This window comes from Hemicordylus capensis, chromosome 2, assembly GCF_027244095.1.
Source record: "Hemicordylus capensis ecotype Gifberg chromosome 2, rHemCap1.1.pri, whole genome shotgun sequence".
In the NCBI taxonomy this organism is placed as follows: domain Eukaryota; kingdom Metazoa; phylum Chordata; class Lepidosauria; order Squamata; family Cordylidae; genus Hemicordylus; species Hemicordylus capensis.
In genome coordinates this window covers 146,565,487-146,591,413 of record NC_069658.1, presented here as the reverse complement: position 1 = coordinate 146,591,413, position 25,927 = coordinate 146,565,487, and the positions used below count along the sequence as shown (strand labels likewise).

Here is a 25,927-nt window from a genome sequence, read left to right as displayed (position 1 = left end):
TAGATTTAACCTTTCAAAGAAACACAGCAAGGTTAAAACACTTAGTTGTAATTTCACTTGGGGTAATTTTTTCAGGCACGTGAAAATTGCTCTTCCAATACTTCACTGTTGTTCACAGAGCAGCCCAGGGACTGCATGTGGACTACAAGGGCTTCAGTTCATAGCTGTAAGGAGCGAAGTCATTTTGTCCAGCCTCTTTCAGTAGTAAAACCACTTACCAGTGATGGTGAGTCTGGGAGGAGAGAGTGCCTTATCCTGATCCTGTAACTTGGTGAAGTGGCTCTTGTGTGGCTGTGGGTAAGAGGCGACTGTGGACCCTCTTTACCCTGTCTTACCCCAAGAACGTATGACTAAGAAAGAAAATGCCCTTAAGAATATTTTTGTGTTAAGGTTTTATTTCATTCTCAGGTTTTCAAAGAGATGCTGTAGTAGTGATACCTGTCCTGAGCAGAAAGTTGCACTAGGAGACTTCCAGGGTCCTTTCCGGTTCTGACACTCTAGGTACAAAGGGTTTTCTCTTACCACTGCGCAATCATAGCTAGCCCCAAATAGCCAAGACTAGGCAAAGGGATTTCCTAGGCAAATACTGTTACTCCCAGGCAAATGTGAGCTCTAGCACCACCAGAAACAGCACATGGGTTTTATTACATGTCTTCCTATGTATAGAGAGAATGTCTTCTTTTGTTTAAGAGAATGTCAACTTCACTATGAACCACACCGCCCATTGAGATCATCGTCTGCAGTTGCCACCGGCTCGTCTCGTGGCTACTCAGGGACGGGCCTTCTCTAAGTTGTTGTCCAGAGGCTTTGGAACACACTTCCTGCTGAAATAAGAGCCTCCCCATCTCTCACAATTTTTAAAAAGGCAGTTAAGACACATTTGTTCACTCAGGCTTTTCATTAGATACTGCTTTAATTGTTTGATTTTGAATAGTTTTAACCTTTTAAATAAAGTTGTTGTAATGTGTTAACCTTTTTATTTGTTGTTATTGTTTTGTTGTGAACTGCCCAGACACAGTGGTATACAAATATGTTAAATAAATAAATAAAATATGCAGTATATGAGAACTCGGAACTATTTCTCACAAACAGTAGTGAGCTAGCAAACCTGTGTCTGTCCTCCAAGGATCAAAACAACTTTCCCAGCATGCTCTATGCAGACAGTAAACTGGCAACCCTCATTATATCATCAGCTGTCCTCTGGCCATGAAGGAGTAGGAGGTGGGCCCAACCCTGCTGAAGGTACTGCAAGCAACATAATCATAGAGTGTGCTTTGCAAAGTGGCGCATTCATGGATGGCAGCCCGTGTAGCCACAGCTCTCTATTGTTTACATGGCTGTTGGTTCCCAGGAGCTGCTAGAAAAGGTAAATGCACCCACACAACCAAAACAACAAGGTAGGAGAGCTCTCTTTTCTTCCTACCTGGTTAAAAACTAGGGTACAGAATCTGGGCTACCCTAATTTGAATAACCTGGGCTGGAGGGATTCCTGTGGATTCATACAATCTTGTTTCTGGATCTTTACCAAGCACCAAAATTCATGGGAAACAGTTCTTTAGAATCCTAGCACTTTGGACTGATGCTATCTTGCTGCTACTGTCACTTCCAGGTCAGTTTGGGGACAGAGAGGGACAGCAGCAGGAGTATAGCTATAATTAAGTGGGTGAGTTCAAAGAACCCAACCACCCCTTGCTTCAGAGCGCACCCCCCCAGCTCCACCCCTCCCTATTTTCTTCATTATCTCCCTCACTTTGAGGGGCTGCTGGGGAGAGGGGGGGGCTCTCACGGGGGGGGGGGCTCCACTAGGTATGCCCATGGACAGCAGTAGTCTAGCTCTTAAGGGTAGACTTCTGTTAAAAGAGAAGAGACCATTTGCCCTAAGGCTGCTGAAGGGCTCCACACTGAACCCTGGCTAGGAGAAAAGCATGTGAACAAGTCTTTGGGGGTGGCTAGGATCAGAGTTCATGTGAATTGGTCAGACGGAAGCCTCCGCTTGTTGCAAGGTCAATTATGGAGCTGCTATCTCAAGAGGAGCTTGATTGAAGAACCCCACAATATGTGTGAATGTGATTTGTGGTAGTGTGTGCTTGAATAAAGGAACAGTAGGGGTGAAATGAATTGTTGCTCAGCTTGGCCATTGCCTTTGGGGGTTTTTTGTTTCTTTTTAAATTACACTGAGAGGTGGAATTGGCAAGCCCTTGCTTCTGCTGGCTCTGCCCAATTACAAACAGATTGCAAGCCAGCTGCACAAAGGAATTATAGCAAGACAAACTGTAACAAGCATTTTGCTAGGGCAAGCCTATTACCATTTAAGGATGAATCTTCTTTATTGCATTTTAACCAAATGTGCAAAATGTTGAGAATAAAAGCTGTTTCTGTGCAGTAGAACAGGGATGGCCAACTTCGGTATTATTGGAGGCCACTCTGTTCTCAAGTCCTAGTCTTGGGAGGCTGGAACAATCCAACCCCCTCATGGATGGCGAGCTAATAGAGTCAGCCCTCACTTTACTGGCTTGCATGCAGGTAGCATGTTTAGTTCCCAGAGATGTGGAATAAAACCTACCAAGAAGCGAAAAGGACTGTACTGAATGTTATGAAAAAGGCCATTTTACACACAGGCAGCATAGGTACATGCAGCCAGCCCTAACTTCCTTACAAATATGCTGGTATGAGATGCATGGTAGCAAATGCATTTTTGCTGAATTCACAATTTGCATTTTTAGGTGTACATGTAGAGCAGTGTAGGTACGTACCTCAGAAATGTATTTTGTGCAGAAACTCTAGAAGATTCCAAATGGATTATGCTTTACTGTCAAGAATAGTTCCTTCCTATTGTTTCAAATCATTTCTTACAAAGGGGTTTTTATTTACTGTGCTTCATTCTGTAATTACATAAATAACTAGTGGTGGTTGTGCTTTTTGTTCTTAATTAAATGTTATATTTCTATTTTAAATTTTAAAGGTGGTTTTTTATTAAGAATAATTTCTTCCACTGCCTCCTGTGAGTAGAGCATAGTGAGTAGAGGATAGCTGGAACCTGTATTGAAGGGAAATATGCATATTGATTTGATGTCATTTCGAACAAAAGAGAGGATCAGAGAAAATGGTTGTTGGTATATCTTAATAATTTATAATGCTGCTGGGGATACACTGCCATTTTCTATGATAACTAGATCTGCTGCTTCTCACTCTAATCTAACTTTTCTTATTCCCATGCAACTCTACCTATTTACTTCATTGACTTTATGGCTGCATTACTTCTAATGCCCAGAATTCATTTGAGCTTATGTTTTTTATACGGCTCTTTTGTCATTTAAACCCTGAGAGTCCAATTTGAGTGTGATGTATACAGCAACTAATTAGCTGGTGGGATCCCAGCTGAGAATTGTTGAATTTGCATATGCAGGGTAGCAAACATTAAGGTTTGGGAGCTGTTAAGAATTATGGAATGGGCTAGTGAAGAGCTACTACATTGTTGGGTTGGGGGGGGGCTGGAATATTGTAGATGCAGGGGGAGTGACACTATAATGAACTCAGAAATGTCTTAAGATGACAGAAACCAGGACAGCACATGCTGTGTTGCCTCCTTAAATGGATTCAAAAGAACTAACAGCTGATCCTTTATTTAGATTTGCAGCCTGGAAGTGTCAGATTGCAGAGGAAAAAGACAAAGTCAGAACACCTTTTCCCATTGAAAAAACAAGTAATTCTTAATACATCTGAAACATTATTTCATGCCAACTGGCAGTGTTAGCATTAAAAAATATATCTTCTTTAGTCAGCCTTGCAGTTTAACCAAATATGCAAATATTTAGAATAAAAGCTCCTTCTATGCAGTAGAAATTGCCAACATGTGTATTATTTGAGGCTACTGTTCTCAAACACAAGTCTTAGGAGGCGGAACAATCAGGTTGGACTGATTGAAAGTCATCAATGCATTTAATAGTGCACCCTGGTCGACAGTAATAATAGTGCCACAATAAATGTGTTGGACTGCAATCCTGTGCATGGAGAGGGGAAAAGCAGCATGGGGAGAGCAATTTTCATTAGAAAAGCAGCCCGTAGTAAAAGGGGTAAAGACACACACACACACAATTGTTCCAATCACATGTGCAGCACTTGAATGATTGCATTTCAGTTTTTAAAAAGTTTGGCGCGATAATGTCTGTAGACTGGTCATGAGTCTCCACATCGCAACTAGTTTGGCTCACTAATTGTCTTGAAGTCATTGGGATTTAAACAGCTTTATTATGTGCAGGGCTGCAGCCTTACGCATGATCCAGCAAGGGAAATCCACATATGGAAACAGTTTCCCACATGTACAGTTGCTGCAAATGTGCACCCTACTCATGTTGCTCATCCATGTCCCACTGAATTGGCTGAATGCAACTTCAGATGTGAATGGGCTTTCTTGTCCAGGGCAGCCCACTGGTTGCATGCAGTTAACTGTACACAATGACAGCTGGGTTAAGGCGTTGGTCTTTATTAGGGGTGCACAATTCAATTTGAGGTTGAACAGATTCAGGTTAAATCGGGGGCAATTTGCAGATTCAACCTCAAATCAAATTGCCCTCAAAATAGAAGACCCGATTCAGAGTTGAAGTGAATCATCCCCCAATTTGACCAAAACCGATTCAGGTGATTTGAGTACTGTTTTAAGTCCCATTTTGCTGGGGGAACAGGCCTCAAAATTGTGCCTTTTTTCTGGGGAGAGCTGGTCTACCAGTTGGGTTACCTCAGAGGATTGGTCTACAAAAGGGGCCTCAAAATGGCACTCGAATCACCTGAATCAATTTGAGTGATTCAAGGGTGATGCATCGAGGCAGCCAGCCAAGTCAGTTGGTCTCAATGAATCAATTCAATGGTTCTGCAATTCAGTTCAACCTTGAATCAAATCGCAGAATTTGATTTATGCACACCCATACTCTTTATGATGCCACAGGTCCTTTCTGTTCAGTTTAACTTTGTGCTGCAGTAAATTAACACAGCTTCCCTTTGATCATTTTTCTTTTATATGTATTCCTTTATTGTAGTCATTTTTCCACATGAAAATAAATGTAATCTAATTTTTTACTCTGCTGATAACAGGAGTCAGCAGTTAGTGGACTGGGACTCAAAATTAGCCCTGGCATTAGGGAAGAAGGGGCCTGTGTTCACCTTGCTTCCCCCTCCCTGATGGTGGTGCCCACTTTGCAGGCAGTCCCTCTCATCATTGGCACTGCTATCGCTGCCCCTGCTCTTGCCACCCATGCTGCCGCTTGGACCCTTGCCAGCTGCTTGGGTGCCACTTGTCTCCTGATTGGCCCCGCAGCCAGCTGAGAACACAGGGAGCATGTGCGCCTTCCATTCTCAGCTGGCTCTGTGGCCACTGAGGGAGTTGAGCAGTGGGCAACTGCACAAGTGGCAGTGGTGGCAGCAAGAGCCACTGCTGCAGCAGGTGGAGGGAGGGAGGGGGATCAGGCAGAGACCTGTGGCAGGTGGAGGTGATGGCAACAGGAGCAGCCGGCAGGGAGGCGAAGGAGGCGGCCTATTCAGCCCATAATTGGACTGGTCCTTCTGGCATTTGTCAGAGTTGCCGTCAGATTGTCAATCTGCCCCTACGAGGCAGCCATGTATTTAAGTCTTCTCTGGCCAGGAGCGACCATTTTATGAGGCAAGGTGAGATGGATTATTAGGGCACCAGCATTAGATCAGCTCTTCAGGACCAATCTGACCCTTGCAAGCTTTGCAAGGAAAACCTCTTCTCACACTTCTTGCAAAGCATGCAAGAAGGAGAGAGGAAGAGGATGCTGACGACCTTCCCTCCACCCTGCCCCATCTTTGCACCTTGCAAGGATCGATTTTTAATGGGGGCTTGCCCCCTGCAGGGGCAAGTCATCATTTTGCACCTCTCCGCGAGTGCTGCAATCCTTTGGGCCACCTATGTCTGGCACACACAAAAGTGCAACCACCCTCATGTTTTCAACAAAATACTTTTTCGTAAAGCTTGTATTTATACTGTATAGAAAAGGTATTTATTTGTTTCATTTTATCCTGTCCTTCCCAAGAATCTGCTCAAGGCAGTGTACATGGTTCCCTTCCACTTTCCTCCCTATTTTATCCTTGCAGAAATCCTGTGAAGTACATTAGAATGATAGTGAGGCTGTTCCCACAACCGCTGGAAAGTGGGCCTGGCTGAGGGAGCCCAACCTGCTTTCCAGTGGTCGTGAGAACCACTGAGCTCGCGGGCAAACCCAGTGGCTCCTCCACTTAATTCCCCCTCCTCTACAACGAGGTTAGTGGAGTGAGCGCTCCGCTAGCCCTGTTTTCCTGATTGTGAGTCACCGCTGCGTGGCTCCACACCACGGCAACTCATGAGGAGACCCCCAACCAGGAGGCTACAACAAGCCTCCCGGTGTCATTTTGGGACCGATCTCTGCATCCCCAATCGGCTCTGTGACGGAGCCAGTAATCCGTGTGGGCGGCCAATCCAGCCACCCAGGGAGGGCGGAGTGCTCGTGTGTGGGGAGAGTGGGCCAAGCCCATTATCCCCACCAAACCCTCCCTAGCTCTCCATACTGTTTGTGTGGAGAGCCTCAGTGACTGTCCCAGGGAGATCCAACGAGCTTCATTGTTGAATGGGGATATGAACTTATGTCTCCTGTCCAAGGCCCAATTCACTTTTAAAGGAGGTGTAGTTAGGTGCGTGCAGAACTTGCCTATTTTTACAGTGTTCTGCTCATCCCTACCCCAGGGAATTGGAGTTCCATAGAATGCCTCTGATGTTTGTAAGCCCCAAGCAACTTCTGCATGTGCATGTGTGTTTCCCTGCCCGCCCCCCGCCCCCCCGCCTGAAAAAGCTGGTGGTTTTTGTTTGATGTTTTCCCCCCTTTTATACCTGCTTACAGAATGGTTATGCATCCAACCGCTAGTCCTGATAAGTGCCAAGTATGTATCTTGTGTCCCTGCAGAAAGCATCAATAAAACTGATAAATCGCATACATATACCTGTGTAGCCAGTCTCACTGCAGAGGTGAACATAACAGATTTGAAACCCTTTGTTAGTTTCATTCTATAGTGAAAGGCACTCAGGACTAGCTGCAGAAGTGGAGAAGGGGGAGCTTGTCAATTTCATTACTGCTTTTGCAGCCTTTGCACACAAATCTCCAAGCTTCTGCAAAATGTGGCAGATATATCCTCAACCAATATATTTTTTTTCTTTGAACAGCATGTACAAAAGTTTCCTTATCCAGCTGCTGTTATTTTTCCCTCCAGTGGAAATTAAAATTGATAGAATTTGGCATACGGAGGATCCAAGATACTTCTCCACACCAGCAGAATTACATTACACATATTATAAATTGAACCTGACAGATTACTGCAGCATCCCTAGTTGTAGTAATTGAAAAGTGGAAAGCTAAACAGGGGGAAAAACGTTTAGTGTTCCAAAAGAAAAAGTGACAAAAATTTTAATGGTGGGGGGACATTTACATCAGAAAGGTTTTGCTTCCAAAACTACAAGCAGCTCCAACTATCATTTTAATATTTATTCCCCTCAAATTCCCACTCACCTTGAACCATTGTGCCTTCAGGATTAGATGAGTCTGCCTCGTAATTGGGTACGACCAACTTACTGATAAACCTTCGCCCATTTCTCTTATTAAGCCTTTTTGAGGCCCCAGGTGTATGAAAGATTGAGTACAGAGTGAATTTACTGATAGCATGCATGAAGGAGCTTTTAAAGCAAGCAAGCTTTACAATCTGGGAGTGACCTCCCCCTCTCTCCCTCCCGCTCTCTCCCTCCCATTCATTTTCTCTCTCTCTCTGAAGCGAGGTGCAAATTGCTGTCTTGCCCCACACCTTGGTGGGGGCCAACCCCCTTCCAAAACCAACCCTTTCAAGCTTTGAAAGTGCATGGGAGCAGGAAAGAGGGAAGGTTGCCAGCAGCCTCTTCTCTCCTTGTGCTTCTTACAAGGTTTGCAAGGAGTGTGAGGAGAGGCACTCCAAGCAGAGTTTGCAAGGGTTGATCAGTCCCAATGACAACAGCAGGGGACATCATGCTGTCCTACTGGTGACCTAATAATCTGCTGCCTGAGGTGATCACCTCATGAAAGGGCCGGCCCTGCTCCTTCTCACACATATACACCTCTGATTGGTTAGATCTGAATAATTTCCAGTCTGCAACTTGCTTTTGTCTCGTCTCTCCTCCAATTGGAGGAGAGGGATACCAATTAAAAGAAGAGATTTCTTCTACATGTTGATCGTAATGCAACCCACATGTTCCTGGCACAACTTTTAGACTTGACTGCTGCTGGTTATGTGGCAGTGCTGAAAGAAATGGTAGTGGATTAAAGTCTTTGTCTCAGAGCAAGCTCACGTGAGGGGAAGAAAAATGTTGAATCATCCTGGCAGAGCTTTCTGGCAAGGCTTCTCCTAAAACATTCTTGTTGTTTTTAGTAGGTTCTAAAGGTTGCCGCTACCACCCACTTATCGACAGAGCTTAACACTACCACCACCACCCTGGGCTTGGGGTGGAATCCCAGGGGAAACTCTCTTTCTTTTGCTATTAGAAAAGTACAAAAACTTTCCACATGCAAGCCTACACATGGCAAGAAAACCATTGACTGCCTGATGCTTGTGTGTGCACCAGAGTGAGACAGCCTTTCAGCCCCCGCTTTCTGCTGAGTTAAAAATCCACTCTGAGAGGCTTGTAAAAGAAAAGAACAAAAAGAAAAACAGTTTTATTCAAATGCTACAGACTGCTTCTGTCTGAGGCTTTCTCAGCTTTTAGTTACAGATAAAAATACTCAGTAGCCACCTCAGTGGGGAAATGACTTGATTAGCAAGCAAGAGTTTGCTGTTCAAATCCCCGCTGGTATGTTGCCCAGACTATGGGAAACACCTATATTGGGCAGCAGTGATATAGGGAGGTGCTGAAAGGCATCATCTCATACTGTGTGGGAGATGGCGATGGTAAACCCTTCCAGTATTCTACCAAAAGAAAACCACAGGGCTCTGTGGTCGCTAGGAGTCAACACCGACTCGATGGCACACTTTACCTTTAAAAATACTCAGTAGGTTACAAGAATACTTCAGAAAGGCACCCCGAATGATGTTGGGGCAGCACATTTTAAAAATCGTGGTTACCCACTTGCAAGGAACAGGTATGTAGGAAAATACAAAAGCACCTTTAAAAACTGAGTCTTTTGAAACACCCTGGCTAGACAGGCAAAGGCTAGTGTTTCTTAGTTTAGTTACGTTACAGGTAAGCAATAATAGACCAGTATCGAGGATATACAAAGCACACACAAAAGAAACAGAAAGTCTAACACCATGTCTGACTGAACGAATATTTCCTCTAGACTAAACTTCCCAAAGCCAAAGCCCTGGCTTCCTTTGTCTTGAACTCACCAAATCCTGGATGAGAATTCAAGCTTCCTGGCTTCCCAGGACCTGCAGAGACATTTTCCTGCAGCCAGTTCTCATGGCCACATGTCCTCCTCTTTCCACTGCCAGCCAGCAACTTCTAACAAAGAAACTCTCCTTCAATAAAAAGAAGCATCTGTTACATTTCTTTTATTTTATTTTGTTTAATTTTGTGGCTGTATTTTAAAATAAAATAATAAGACAGAAGGCTCATTTTCATATTTTGCTTAGGATAGGCAATAGGTAGCCTAGGAGCTCAGTCTGGCCCCCATATGATTCCCACATGGCTTCTAGCATATTTCTGCACTCAAGATACAGGAGAACCTCATTATTCGCAGAACTGCTATTTGCAGTTTTGCGTATCCGTGGGTGTCTAATAGACACCAGTTTCCATTATTCACGGATACTAATGGGTTAAAACCCACGTATCTGCGGTTCCTAGAGGACCACAAATGACTACAGAGAACACTTCCGGCTGCCATTTTGTCTTCAGGACAGAGGAGGATACAGGAGGAGCCAATTTGTGGCTCATTTCCTGTGGGGGTGGTGTATTTTTCTGTGATTATTTTGTGGTTTGGGGGCCATTCCATCCTTTGGGGGGCATGCCTGGGCACATGGGGAACTTATGTCGCACACCACAGTAAGTCTGGGGCAGTTTGGGGACTTTTCCCAACTTTCCCTCCACTTTGGAACCTAATCCCCCTTTCCCCATAGCCCTAATGCCTCATTACTCGTGATTCCGTTACTCGCGGTAATATGCAAGAAACGGAACCCCCGTGAGTAACAAGGTTCTCCTGTACACACCATCATGTTATGAACCTCAGCCACTTTCTCTCCCTGAAATAGCAACTGAAATACATTAGGAAAGACTGCCAAAGGCTCTATTGTTTTCCACATAGGGAGGAATAGGTTAATGAGCCCTTTGCCAATGTCAGCCTGTGTAAAAGTGAATCAGTGAGTGGAGCTAACTTTGCTGGCATTGCTCAGTTCCAGATATGTCCCATATTAAAAATTGGTTGCTAAACAGGAGCATACATGTCAGGAGATAGGTCTTTGTTCAGCCCAAAGGCTCCTTTAAGTTTCATATCAGAACTTCCCACAATTCTAAAAGCCATTTTGTTGTGGATCTGCCTTTCTCTGTGAATTCCTGGTTTCACACCAGCCTGTTGTGAATCAGGTGAAAAGCAATTAATCATCTCTTTGTGTTTCTGTTAGGGATATGCCCGAATTGGGGGACCCACAGATTTGAAGCCCAGTTCGAGCACCTTTTGGGAGCGGGGGCGGGTTTTAAGAAAAAGGAGAGCAGGTCCTTATCTGTTCTCCACTGCCCCATGCAGCTTCCTGCTGGGGTGGTGCACGTCCGTGCATGCATGGACACCATTTGCATGGTCAGCATGATATTACTGACTATAGTGGGTGGGCAGCCAACACTGATAGAATTAACTGGGAAAAAGCAGTTGATCTTGATTGACAGACTGGAGACCCTAGGTCGTGACTCAATTGGTTAACTAGTGGGCGGAACTAAAGGGCTCCTGAGGGTCTTCTGGGAAGAAGAAGTGGGTGCCTGCCAGATCTCACAGGGTGAGTTCTGCAAATCCCTGAGGGTCAGAGATTTCAGGGGTTGGTCTCACCTAGGTCCTGGTGAGGTCGAATGGAAGGAAGAGAGTCAAGGCTTATAGATTTAGAAGGTTAGTCTTAGGAGAAAGTGTTTTTAGTAAGACTTGCATTAGAAGTTATTTTCTTGTGTGTGTGTGTGGCTTTGTATTCCAAAGGATCTGCTTTTGCAATTACCTATTTTCAGTTTCAGTAATGAACAAGGTAAGCACTGCCTGAGAACATCTGGCATTTTGAATACCCTTGCAACCATTAAGCTAATATTATTTGCAGCAGCTACATGTGAAATTCTGAACTGGCTTATACTTTTATTATACACACACATACATATACATATACATATACATAAATCAATAAATTGCTTTCTTTGTTTTTAAAAGTCCCCTCAGAGTGTTTGACTGACTCTGGGAGAGGGGAAGGAGAAGCCTCTAGTTCACATGCTCTCAACAGAATCAGTAAAGCTTATTGCTTCCCCCACTTCAGCATATATAAGTGGAACCACGTTTGTTTGTTTTTAATATGTACCCCCAGTGACTGTTGCTGGTGTCTATCTTATGTTTCTTTTTAGTTTGTGAGCCTTTTGGAGACAGAGAGCCATCTTATTTATTTATTTCTCTGTGTAAAGCACCCTGAGCCATTTTTGGAAGGGGGGTATAGAAATTGAATGAATGAATAAATAAATAAACATTTGCCTGCTAGCAATGTAATGTAAGGCAATGTAAGGATGAGACTGGAAGTTTTGTCACTCTCTTCCAGTTAGGAAAAATTACTAAGGAGTGATTGGTGGCAGTGATACAATCTACCAGAGATTCTTCTTTTCTTTTTAATTAATTTTAAACCCAGTCAGCTCGTCAGGTAACAGGGAGGAGTGACTCGGTGATAATTCCTCCCACATGAGTTGGTTGTCTGGGTCTGTTCCTTACACTGACCACGCGCATGGTGCATGTGCAGATGCCATGTGCATGCAGGCACAGCGTGGGACCTATTGGGACATACCACTCCAGCAGGAAGCTGCATGGGGCAGTGGAGAGCAGGTGTTCTCCTTTTCCTTAAAGCTCCCCCCGCTCCGCTCCCAAAAGGTGTTCAAACTAGGCTTCAAACCACAGTTTGAGCACATCTCTAATTTCTGTAGGCCAGAAAAGACTAAGTGTTGTTAAATACCCAAATCATCATGCAAAGGGGTGCCCCTGTTGTCTAAAGAACATGCCATGTTCAAGGAGGGACATTAAGCTTTTGAATTCAGTGTTTGAGCAATTGGATCCTAGGATGTCTGCCCAGATTTAAGAGGAAGATTTTAATTATCACCTTCCTGTTCCTCTTTCCATGCTAGACGGTAATTTGCAAACTTGTTCCCTATAAAGAAAAAAGGCAGTTCTTGTGTGTAGTCAATCACGGGTTTGCTGATTCCAGAATGTTACCTTCTTTGTGAGTTTAGCTTTGTTAGCTGAGTCCATGCTGTATGGCTCCTAGGAGTGTGCAGAGTTCACAGTGATGCAAGCTTTTGTTTTATGAACTGCCATTTAAGACCTAAGATTTACTGAGCCTCCTGTCTAACACCAGACAAGAAGAAAGGTACATTGCTTCTGGATTCTGCCCATTTTTTGCCTTATTTGCCTGTAAACTGTGCTGCTTTTTATAAATAAAATCTAGCTTGTTTAAGTTTTTGATTGTTTTAATCTTTCTCTGTGCTGCGAATTGCTCTGTTCTGCTTCCCTGCATGCCCACTCTGGTTTACACAGTCTTTAAGAGGTTTTGAGGCATTTTGCAATGCTTTGAGTTCATCCTTTGAGATTTAAGAGCTGGTCTTGTGACAGCAAGCATCAATTGTCCTCTTTGCTAAGCATGGTCTGCCTTGGTTTGCATTTGAATGGGAGACTACATGTGTGAGCACTGTAAGATATTACCCTTAAGGGATGGAGTTGCTCTGGGAAGAGCAAGAAGGTTCCAAGTTCCTTCCTTGGCATCTCCAAGTTAGGCCTGAGAGAGACTCCTGCATGCCACTGCCAATCTGTGTAGACAATACTGAGCTAGATAGACCAATGGCCTGACTCGGTATAAGGCAGCTTATTGTTCCTACTAGGGTGTTCCTACCCTAGTTCTAGAGAGAACAGGCAAGATTTTGAGGTTATTTGCCAGTAGATGGCCTTGGGTGTTAGTATTTTTTCTAAATTCCTTTGTAAAGTATTTCCTCCCTCTTAAAGTGTTCACTGGGATCTGTTGCCCCCAAATGAAGTGACTACCATACTTGGTCATTACCCAAATTGCATATTTGGTGCCCCAGCGCCAATCAGGATCTGCCTTTCTTTTCTTTTTTCCTCTGAGCATGGGCTGGGGCTAGCCCTGCCCCCAACCAATCAGAAGTCAGAATAGATTACAAGCAGGTCAGAATAGATTACAAGCAGACCAATAGCCAGCAAACAAGGCCAGCCCAGTCATCTGATTCCCAGGGTCATTCTAGGCAAGCTGAGTAGACTCTCTGGAGATCTCTGTGAAAAATGGGAGCACTCAAGTCTGCAAACAAATAAAGTTCAGAAGGTAGGAGTCCTAGCTACCTTTCCCCACCCTCCCCTTCTCCAGAAGGAAGCCAGCCCTTTTCTCCTCACCCCGATGAAGCCCTAAGGAGGCATTCGATTTCTCCAGGAACATTCCCAGATGGTGATTTTACTTTGATTAACCACAGAAGGGAGAGTGTGCATTCATATATTGTCCAGCTTTAAGTCGAAGTCCCTGTGAGCTATTGGGGAGCACTCCGTCACAATTCAGGTTTTTCATCGCTCGTTGGAGCTTAGCCTGATTTATGTCTGAGGTTAAAAAATCCAAATTTGAATTATCCCTAATTTACAGTACTTCATCCCTCTTTATCTTTCTTCATCCTGCTATCTGGGAAAGCACCAGCATTTCCTCTGGGTAGTTCTTTTACTAACAAGAAAACAAGCAAGCAGCATCCCACCCACCCCACACCACCTTCCATTTTGTTCTGGGACTTTAAGCAAAGCCTCTTGCTAGCTACCTTATCTTACTATTAGTCTCTCACCTCTCTTGAGGATGATGGAGAGGGAGGGGGTTATAACTTACAAATAAAACAAGACATTTTCACTGAAATTACTAACTGGACAATTTCAGACTTACCCTGTATGATGTGTATGTGTGTGTTTAGTGCAGAAATATTTGTGTTTATTCTTTAAAAATTCTGAGATTATTGCCTTCTCTTCATGGGCAACCTAACAGGCACAGCTTGGAAACCAGGCCAGTCCAAAATAGTCAGGTAGCTCCACCACTCTAGAGGCCTTATGTCAGTTTTCATTTGCTGTTGGCCAGCTATTTTGTGTGTGACCTTTGTTTTGTTTGTTTGTGAGTGGTCGTAGTATTGAAAGGAGAGTGTTACCAGCTGAGCTTTTCCCGCTCGCTCCCAGAAACCTCCCTGGTTGCAACTGCATCTCCAGGCTTGGAGACTGCACTTTTGCTATGTTCAGGAGTTGCACCGCAATGTGAGCTCCCAGTCTGTCTTATACAATGGGGGCAAGTTGCTTAGTTGGCAGTGGACTGGTCACCCCTAGATTTGGCTTCAAGCTCCACAAATTGGAAAGGGGATTAGCTTCACACTCTCTATCAGGGGTGCCCAGCTAAGCAGACTCCCAGAACTAGCTACTTCAAGTGTCTGGCATCTAAGATCATTTCAGTCTTGGAATGAAATCTAAATTCCCCTCTTCCTCTTGCAAAGAGACAATACCTGGCCATAAGGCCAGGGAGAAAAGACAGATAAGACAAGTTTCTTATCTGCAGCCTCCATTACGATAGGGATGAGTAAGTGATGTAACTTTGAAAAAGTGCCTATTGAAACTGTTGATAGAATTATTGGGTGAGTCAGTCCCAGCACAGGATATTCTTTAAACGCACCTGCACACCCCAGTTGTCCTCACAATCACTCTTGAATGCCATAGGCGATTCACACACATTCCTACCAGGAAGGACTAAGACACAATGCATTCCCAAAAAAGCTTGTTTGGGCTCCCCTATTCAGCAGAGCAGGACAAAAGAAATGTGCCCTCAAGACACATTTTGGGATATATATGTATCCCTAACTCCATGACCCAGTGTGCTTCCTTGTGTAATTACACCTGGGACTCCCACTGAGAAACATCTCAGTGTTCCCTTGTGCCTCTCACTCTGGACCCCAGCAAACTGCTACAAGAGACTCCAGCAGACCACCTTGGTGTTCCCCTCTCCAGGACAGGTGATATAGCCTCTTGCCCGCCTTCTTCAGGGTTGAACCTATCCCTTTCTCTTATTTCTGACATCTTTCCCCTCTGTCATAAAGTACCTCTCTAGCCCTCCTGGGAATTTACACATAATTTGGAACTTTAAGTTAAATGTGCCTTACAATAGTCTGTTTCTTAGCATATTTGTAGTGCCTTTAAACTAGGGCCACATAGTAATTTAATCTAATTTTATTTTTAATAAACTCCTTTTTTATTTAATTCAAACCTCTCTCTCAAGCCGATTTTCTTGAGTTCATATGCTTGCACCAATTAAGGCAAAAAAGTTCTCCCCTTTTGTATTAAATCTCCCATATTTTCCCGAACTGGGAGTGCAGACCATCACCCTCAAGGCAGTTTCATCAACAAGAGGTCCTCAGTGTAAGTTCTTTGGACAGGTTTGTGATTTATATGGTTTAATAATTTTCAAATCTGAGAAAGGATTCTCTCAAGCTAATGCCACATAGAACTACAGCCAATTCTGTACAGTGTATTCCAAGTAAAGCCTTAATAAACTCATTGGGGTTTACTCCCAAGTAACTGCTGTGTGCATATGACTGCAGCCCAAGGACACATCCCAGAAATGTTTATGTTGTGAGAAAGGGAGAAATAAGGTGTGGTTTTTAAAAATTGAAGTATCTTTGTAGCATTCTCATATTTGTGAGAAGAAAGGAAACTAGTGGGCTCTGTGTTATTTTCAAGTGGTGTGAAGGGTGTGTGTGCCAGTGCTACCTGCAAAAAGGCACCCAAGACTCCAACCCCACCTCACTTCAGTTGATCTTCTTAGCCTCATCCTGCATGGGGTGAGGAGGAGAGGGCTGAGATTGCAAGGAGGGGGGAAGAATGGAGGCAATGCTGATAGAAGATGGGATGGAGCTTCTGAATAGCATGGGGATTTGGGGCGGAGAGGTCATTGCTACTTTCCACAGTGACACTTACCATTCTAAAGACAAGATTCCTTTACTCACAGCCAGCCACGTCTCAAATTTAGCACTAAGTCAGCACTAAATCTAAACTAAAGAGCCAGCATGGTGTAGTGGTTAGAGTGCTGGACTAGGACCGGGGAGACCCGGGTTCAAATCCCCATTCAGCCATGATACTAGCTGGGTGACTCTGGGCCAGTCACTTCTCTCTCAGCCTAGCCTACTTCACAGGGTTGTTGTGAAAGAGAAACTTAAGTATGTAGTACACAGCTCTGGGCTCCTTGGAGGAAGAGTGGGATATAAATAATGTAGTAGTAGTAGTAATAAAAAATCGCCAGCTGACAAGTGCTTGTGTGAATGATGGAGATTTTGGTTAAGACAAGTAAACAACTTTACAGATGGAGAAGACCATGGGCTGGTTCTTTCCACTTAGGGTTGGGCATGCCTACCATTAGCCCCCCCCGGCTCCCTTTCCTCCCCACCATCCTGCCCCCGCCTCAGCCTCAAGAGGCAGCAACCACCACTGGTCAGTTTATTTGGTTGGTTGGTTTATATACCACCCTTCCAAAAATGGCTCAGGGTGGTTCTCATTTGTGTTCATGATTCTGAGCCCATGGAGCAGTAAGTGTTTGTGATACCTAGCTAATTGTGGTAGGATGTTCTTGATACCTAGCTAATTGTGGTAGGATGTTCCAGGAGGGGAAGTACCATATGCTAATTTACACCCCTGTCCTGGTTGCTTGGAATCTTCAGTAAGTTCAAGAGAAACTAGCCAGGGTGAATGATGATTCTCTGTCTCCCTCCAGCATTGGTTTCGCTCCCCACACAAAGCTTGTTTATTCAGTCTTTGTAATAGGGCTGGGATGAATTCTGCCTGGAGAGAATTGTGTTGACATCTGTGAAGCAAATGTGCAGCTAAGAAAATGGGTATGAGAGGGGAAAGGCTTAAATTAATTCCGGATCCTATAGAAATGTACTCTGTGTCATTATGCACTGAGTAAATGCCTAGAATGAATATAAGGGAAACCCCTCACAATTGTCCCCTGTGAGAATAAGTAAAAGATGTATCAGTTGTTGGTTTTTAAAATATGGAGCAAATTCAGGCATAATTTAAAATATATATAGGACTAAAATCTAGCTAATTATTTATTACATTTGTACCTTGCTTTTTTTCTGAGGAGCCTGGAGCTTTCTCAGACAGCAGGTTTTACTGCGGGTTTTCTGCGAGGCTTTACTGTGGGTTCAAAGTTGCCCCCCCAAAAAATGATGGGGAAAGTCAATTTTTTTACCCCAGATATAAATCGAGATACATTCCAATCAGTGGTCCCTCTAATTTTTTTTCATCTCCGTGCAGAATGAGTTTTGTTCTGGGTGGTAGTATTAAGGCACTGTGTGCGCACATGCATTCAGAATGGGGCCTTCCTAATTCAACCTGAGCGAGATCTAAAATTAACTGAGCGGACATCAGAAACTTGTGAGTGCACGCATGTGCGCACACCTTAGAGGGAACAGTGATTCCAATGCCCGATTTAAAAAGACCTGAATTGTGTATGAAGTGCTCCCTGATGGCTCGCAGGGACTTCAGGGTAAATTTGGCTGATATGTGAACACACACCTCCATTCCAGAGGTGTGAAAAATTTCCTAGGGTGGTGTTTATGAAGGCTATCCCAGGTCCCCTCCCCCCTCCCCCCGACACACACACACACTTCAAAGCAACTGTATGAAGTAAATTAGGCTAAGAGAAAGTGACTGGCACAAGGTCACCTAGCAAGTTTTGTAGATGAGCAGAAGTTTGAACCAGGGCCTCTTCAATCCAGATCTAATCCTCTTCTGTGGTGCCCTCTCTTGTTGATGATGATAATGACGACAACAATGTATTCGATATCTAAGACACTCCACATCAGATGCTGCTTGTTAGCAATATATTATTAAAAACCTAAGTTGGTTTGGTAAAGGAAAACTAATGACTCTTAAACAGAGCACATCACTTTTATATGGGAAGGCTTCTAAAAATCCATCTCTTTTCTCCCATTTTTTGTTTAAATAAAATGGATACTCATACACCCCGAAAACATAGTCCTACCAGGCACACTTGCTAGACTCTACTCTGACCTTGATTTGAATGACTAGTTCCTTGTTAACAGCTTTTATTGTAAGTTGTAAGAAATAGAGAAAGTGCACTCTTTTATTTTCATACCTCTCTTTTTCATTTAAAAACATGTGTCTGTGTGTGTCCCTTTATAGTTTTAAGGCAAAACTGTAATACAGTGTATTTGTAAATAATGGTGTGTGCACTGCAGCTGTGTAACCCTTAAATAGTGATGTCTTAATTATGAATTCTGACCATGACTCAGTTCATGTAGAAAAACACAATTCTGGGACCACTGTCTGGAAAAAACAGTGGCTCTCAGGAATACAAAGCATAACAAGAGCTTTCCTGGATCAAAGCAAGTCTGAAACTTCTAGTCTAGTCTGAAACCCTGTTCCCAGCAGTTACCCAAAGTTTTCCATCCTATTCAAGACAATGCAAAATTTAGAATTTGTTCATAACTGAATGTTGCAGTTTTGTTTATTTTGTATTTTTCATGGGACACTTTCCCAAAGGGATTTCTGTGGGTCTTGTCTCAATTACTCAAAGAGCCATGAACAACTATAAGAATTGCAATATATCTGGAAGAATGCATTGTGAAACAAAGCTCCTTTTCCAGTTATGCCATCTGTCATAAAGTACATATTTTTCTCCCATTAAAAAAGCTTAAATTTACATATGATGGGCAACCGTATCTTAAAGCAGATGTGAACAATTATGCTATTAAACCATCAAACCCCTTGGAAACAGAAGGCACTCAGCAGGTATTAATCCTGAGATCCAAAGGGAATTTCTCTGGATTCTGTATGGGATGGTCCTTACAGACTCCGTTAAGTAGCATTAAAACAAATATTCATTTGTCAGTGGTAATTTTACAGATGGGAGTTATCTCTAGCAGATGGTCTTTCTCCCTCCCCCTTTGCTTTCTTTTTTAAAAGAGCAGTGTGACCAGGCACAGCTGCTAGCAGTGAAGAAGAGTCCATGTCCTTCATCTTGCCTGAGCTGAGGGCACCTTACAGTGTTGTCTATTCTCCCAGCATCTGTAGTGTGCCAGGTGTCATGGTCCCAGCACTGTCTTGCCATGTAAACTCTGAAGAGCTACGCTTAATTTAGATAAGGGACACTAGCAGGAGTGATATCGTGACTGCTGAGACTGACTCAAAAGTATCCTCCTGTGATAATTGTAATCTGAAAAGAAAGAGTGCAAATGGTGAGAGAATCCAGTGGCCTGCATCTTTCTTGGGGTGGTTAAAAACTGGCAGAAAATTGGTTTAATTTTGCAAGGGTGCCTCTACCACAGGCCTTGCAATCATTCTGAAATGTTGCCATAGATACAGCTAATGGAGCACTCTGCATGAAATAAAAAGGGGAGTAGTCGAAATAGAGGGATTAAGATACCTGAACTTTAGTGCCATAGGCTGAAGACAAGTGGGTGTGTCCCACACCCACCCACCCAGAGCAGTAAAGCTGATTGAAAGAGGAATTGTTACTCACAAAGTGCTTTTGCCTCTGATAAATACAGTTTTGAAAGTTTTTATATTGTTTCAAAATCCTGCAAAACTTTGACCGGAAGCAACTGTTGTACAAAGGAAATTAGTTTATACCATTTTGTGAGCGTTGTTGTTGTTGTTGTTGAAAAGTGGTACATAAATATGGTTATTAAAGAAGTAAATAAAATACTTCATGGGAAGCAATTTTCCCCTCTCAAATTACTTTCAGCTCTCTGAAAAACTATTGTCTGTCTCCAGCCATGTGTCTCCTTTTCTTTGAATGGATGAAAAACTCTGTGCTCAATGACCAGACTACAGAACACCTAAAAGCATTGCAATTGGATCCTGCTTGCGAAATGCCTACTGTTGTTTGAGCTCCCTAGCATTTTTTGTAAATGTTTTCCTCCTAAGATGATTTGATGTATGGTAAAATGTTTATTTCAATAACTTTTAAAGTTCACTGGAACATGTTGGCTAACACCAAAGACAACCAGGAACACTCAAAAGCTTGCATGTACTCTGTGAGATTTTTACTTGGGATGGCAGAATGTTATGCAGTATCACAAGCTGCATTTGAAAAACTCCCCTCCGGTTCAAAAATGGTGTGGGAAAGAGGTCTGCTGTTCATGAAATGCAAGCTTAAAGTCCCCTCGGGTGCATGGAACGAGTTAAGCAATTCTTCAGATTCTGGCTTATAGAACTATTAATAAATCATAATCATCATTATAATAAGCAACTTTATTTGTTAGCTGCCCCATAACAAATTGTATTAAAGAGCTGGAGCGCATAGATACTACGTCAAGTAAAGATTGTGCATAACGAAACCTGGGAAATTCAAATATTGCAAAATAATTATGCATGCAGCTTTGCACAACCCTTTTGCATGGTTTATTGACATAAAAAACTGAATGTTCCTAGGGTCTGTAATAGTCTTGCAAAGTGCAGTATGGTGGTAAGAAGAGAGCAGTACATAGATGGGGAACAGGGTAGTCTACTGGTAGGGAAACAGCTGGGAGAACTGGGACAGGAGCACCACAGCCTGAGTAGCTGCAGCCTTCTCTTGATACATTTGAAAACAACGGGCAGCATCTGCGCAACCATAAGAACTAGACACATATAACAAAGTAGAAATTTCTGACTTTTAAGAGTCCAAATTCTACATCAGATCCCAGACAAATTGTTGCGCATCCTGAATAGCTGAACAGATGTTTCTAGAAACATTAAATGTGGTCTTAAGGAAATGAATACATTTCATTTACACTGTCTACTGTGAATCAATGAATTGGTGTTGTTTTGATAGCTGGTTTCCACTCTGTAGAAGACTCACTATGTCAAAGGGTTTAACTTTCAACTCACATATTTATAAAAGCTACATATCTAAAAGCTTTTTCTGAAACCTATTTCTCTCTAACCCCTGCTCCAGCTCCTGCTATTCTTGTGCCACCAAAAAGGATACACAATGTAACTGGAGCCCAAGTCTATTTGTCCTGCGAAGTGAAAGCAGTCCCAACACCCATCATCACCTGGAAAAAGGTAGGCCAGATATGATCCTTCTGAATTGTTTTATAGTGGTTGATTCCTACTAGTCTGCTCTCTGACTGGAGACTTGTGGACATAATGAGGCCATTCACGCAACCTACTGGGTGGGTGGGTAGGCTTCCCAAGCCTTGCCTTCCCCCCCGATGACCATCGTTTCCATGATAGGAGTGCATTCCGCGCTCCCGCACAATCAGCCCTGCTCCGTGCAGCACAGAGCACTGCAGATCGCTCTGAGGCCAGGACTTGTTGTCCCAGCCCACGGAAATCCCACTGTGGGGATCACCCTAGCTATCAGCGGGTGCCCATCAGTGTTGCAGCCACCTGGAAGCAGCCAGCACTGACACACAGACAGGTAAATGGGGTTAAGGGAGTACTCCCTCCCTTAACCTTGTTTAAGAGGTGGGCTCCCTAGGCGGCTTCTGCACTGGGAGCCACATGTCTCCTGGCCGTTCTCATGGGCAGCCAAGCCTGGTCAGCCAAGCCTGGGCTTTGTTGGGAATTCTCTCTGGTAGAGAAATCCTTTTTCAATTATAGCAGAGAGCACAAACATAGCGGATTTAGTTAGGCATGTGTGTATGCTGAGAGTAAAGTAACTTGGAGCCAGTTCATAGTTTCAAATCAATATATATGGCATTTATTAGAGAACTCCATTCGAGAGAGGAAAGTGAGGAGTTAGGATCTCTAATCTATCTATCTAGCTGGATGCAGATGGATTCTGCATGTTCTCTGCACACATGGTGCAGGGAGAGGACCTTGCTTGTATGTTGCAAGGTAGAAGGGACAGGAAGAGAAGGGAGGAAAGAAGTTAGTCCCCAAGAGTAGCAATCTACATTCCAAAGGGATAGTGTCAGAGCAGTAGAGAAGGGATGACCAATGTCTTGACCCTCTAGCCCTCTGACTCACTAGTCTGTCCTCCACTGTCTTTGAGACATGAGACAGTGCAAAGTCCTTAACTTCCAACAGGCCTGGCTGCCTTAGCCCAGTCTTGGCTGCTCATGAGAACAGCCTCAATCTGTGATCCATGCTTGGAGACTGATATAGGCAATTGTACCCAGCTAAACTTCTTAAATCTTCCAACAGACTTTGCTGTTAACCAAGAAGTGTAGGTGACCTGTTTTGTAACTGTTTAAATGTTTGGTCTTTGATCATAAAGATATCTCTCTATAGGTGACCTGTTTGTAGGGTCTAAAGATGTTCACAGAACTGATCATAGGAACATAGGAACTGAGTCAGACCATAGGTCCGTCTAGCTCAGTATTGTCTTCACAGACTGGCAGCGGCTTCTCCAAGGTTGCAGGCAGGAATCTCTCTCAGCCCTGTCTTGGAGAAGCCAGAGAAGGAACTTGGAACCTTCTGCTCTTCCCAGAGCGGCTCCATCCCCTGAGGGCAGGGGCGTAGCTATAATTGGGCGAACGGGTTCAAAGAACCCGAGCCGTGCCCAATCAGGAGCCACCATTCGCGACCTTGACACGACCCCCGCGTCTGACATCAGACGCGGGGGTGGTAGTTTAGCTCCCAAGCGGGGGCCGCACGGCCCCTTCGGGAGCTAAACAAAGGCTGGCGCTGCATTCACAGCTCCAGCCTAACGACTGGTGCTGCGTTCGCAACGCAGCCCAGAAGCAGCTCTTCCCTGCAGGGAAGAGTCACTCCTGGGCTGCGCTGCGAACGCAGCACCAGTCTTTGTCTAACTGCCGAAGGGGCCAAGCGGCCCCTTGAGCAGTTAAGCTGCTTCTCCCGAGCGGAGCCTCAAGGCCTAGAGCACCTTTCTTATGAGGCAAGACTACAACACCTGGGGCTTTTTAGTTTAGAAAAAAGACGACTGCGGGGAGACATGATAGAGGTCTATAAAATCATGCATGGCCTGGAGAAAGTGGAGAGAGAGAGATTCTTTTCCCTTTCACACAACACTAGAACCAGGGGTCACTCCATAAAATTGATTGCCAGGAGGTCTAGGACCAACAAACGGAAGTACTTTTTCACACAACGCGTGATCCACTTGTGGAACTCTCTGCCACAGGATGTGGTGATGGCCAACAACCTGGATGGCTTTAAGAGGGGTTTGGATGACTTCATGGAGGAGAGGTCTATCAATGGCTACTAGTCAGAGGGCTGTGGGCCACCTCCAGCCTCAAGGGTGTCCCTCTGAGTACCAGTTGCAGGGGAGCAATGGCAGGAGAGAGGGCATGCCCTCAACTCCTGCCTGTGGCTTCCAGCGGCATCTGGTGGGCCACTGTGCGAAACAGGTTGCTGGACTAGATGGGCCTTGAGCCTGATCCAGCAGGGCTGTTCTTATGTTCTTATGGGAGCCAGACCACGCCCCCCCCCCACGTCTGACGTCAGATGCGGGGGGCATGGCTATCCCCTGCATCTGGTGTCAGACACAGGGGGTGGGGCTATCGGGGCACCCACCGCGGCTGCACATGGGCCGCCGGCGGGCTAGCTACAACCCTGCCTGAGGGGAATATCTTACAGTGCTCACATGTGGTCTCCCATTCAAATGCAACCAGGGCAGACCCTGCTTAGCTAAGGGGACAAGTCATGCTTGCTACCACCAGACCAGCTCTCCTGTAGTAGTACTTTAGTCATTCTGCTGCCTATTCCTGTGAAAAAGATCCAATAATTTGTAGGTCACAGCAGTTGATCCTCTGTTTCTTCTTCCCTATCACCCCGCTCACACATTCTGTCAAAAGTGTAATTTTATTGAGCAATTAAAAAACAAGGCATTTGTATTAAAAAATGCTTAATCACTGGAAGACGTTGCCAAGTGGTGGCAGTAGCATCTATCACTTGCCACCTGGTAGCCAGGTCTGGGAATATCTTAAGAACATAAGCCTTGACAAAACAGTAGGATGGATATAACAGCCAAAGAAAGGTCAGGTGTATATACAGCTCTATAAAGGGTGATCTTAAAAGATTTCAGAGTGCTGACTTTGCTAATATCTGCAGGTTACAGAATCACCAAAGGGAGTTAAGCTCCTAGAAGAATTGCCTGGAGACAGAGTCAACATGGCAGTCCAGGTTCGAGGTGGTCCTTCTAAACATGAAAGCACAGGCTGGGTTTTGGTAAGTTCACATGGAGAAGGGAGGGAAAACAGTGATGGCCCAGCCAATGGAAATTCTATATACAATGTAAGTTTGATGGATATCCTTGAAAGGAAAACAAATATCATTTAAACCTTTCTGGAGAATGAATCAGAGCAGGTCCACAACCCATATTGTGTTCATTGGGTGATTCTTCTGCAAGTCCCTTTCCAGAGATGGTAGCACAATATATCATCCATGCATAATAGATGGCAGGAGGAGGTAGCTCAAGAATTGAGTGTTCACTCCTGCTCTACAGCTAGTATTATTGCTCAAGTTCACACATTTGAGGAGGGGCCATAATTCAGTGTCAGAACACACCTTTTGTATGGTGAATGTCCCAGATTCATTCCCTGGTATCTCCAGGCAGGGATGGGAAAGATCTCTGTCTGAAAAAAATTTTGGGCAACTGCTTCCAGCTTTACTTTTTGGATTCTACATTTGTATTTTCAAATGTTTATGGTTGCCATTTTGTTTGTTTCTGTTGCTGCTGTCATATAACGTGCCACACAGAGCAATGTCCACTGTCCAAAGAAAATTGGCTGCTTATCCACTCCTTAGAATTCAAGTCCATATTTTAAAACTATTTTCCCCTTGTTTTTGGCATGTATGTCATCGTCAAAGTCTTCAAAAATCAAGGTTCCCCCACCCTCCATGGTCTTAAATTATACATAGTAATTTATCTATTCATATATTGTGGTAAATGTGTGTAGACTTCCAGTTAACATTTTCTTTGTATGTTTTTCTAGATTAACCCATTGACAAAAGAAGATGAGGGTGTTTACCAGTGTCATGCAACAAATATGGTGGGAGAAATACAGGCAGAAGGACATATTAAAGTGCTGGAGCAAAGTAAAAATAAGGATACTTTCCCAGCATCAGAAGACATGAAGTAGCAAGGTAATGTACTAGTCCTCTTTGATACTAGCAGTGCCATTTTAAGGCAGTGTATGCCTTGCTTTCGTGATCATCAGTAGTTAAGTAGCTGTTTGGCATTTATTTTATATTATTATTTACTTACACAGTCAGACAGGTGTTATTGACTGGTTTGTTTTATCCTTGAAGAGCACCTCAACACCATAGGGGCCACAGAAATCACCATTAGCCAATTACAAAATGCAGCTTTACTGGGAACAGCCTATATTTTGCGACGATATCTATAACAACAGCAATAACATTAACAATAAAATTCAGCCATCCCAGGTCCTAGGGAAGGACTCGATGTCTGGATATTATTATTATTATTTATTATTATTTTACACAGTCAGACAGGTGTTATTGACTGGTTTATTTTATCCAGACATCGAGTCCTTCCCAAGGACCTGGGATGGCTGAATTTTATTGTCTATGTTGTTGCTGTTGTTATAGATATCGTCGCAGAATATAGGCTGTTCCCAGTAAAGCTGCATTTTGTAATTGGCTGATGGTGATTTCTGTGGCCCCTATGGTGTTGAGGTGCTCTTCAAGGTCTTTTGGAACTGCACCCAGGGGGCCAATTACCACTGGGATTATTTGGGTCTTTTTCTGCC

At 43.9% G+C, this 25,927-nt stretch overlaps 1 protein-coding gene across 2 annotated transcripts in view; it reads left to right on the top strand.

Annotated features, from left to right (window-relative positions):
• Positions 1 to 25,927, top strand: part of IGFBPL1 (insulin like growth factor binding protein like 1) — a 70,763-nt gene that overhangs the window by 39,685 nt on the left and 5,151 nt on the right. For both annotated transcript variants that reach the window (XM_053303542.1, XM_053303540.1), the window contains exons 2-4: positions 21,202 to 21,311; positions 24,264 to 24,380; positions 25,148 to 25,298. In XM_053303542.1, the coding sequence (XP_053159517.1) occupies positions 21,202 to 21,311; positions 24,264 to 24,380; positions 25,148 to 25,294 (374 nt within the window). In that variant the 3' untranslated portion in view covers positions 25,295 to 25,298. The remainder of the gene's footprint in view (positions 1 to 21,201; positions 21,312 to 24,263; positions 24,381 to 25,147; positions 25,299 to 25,927) is intronic.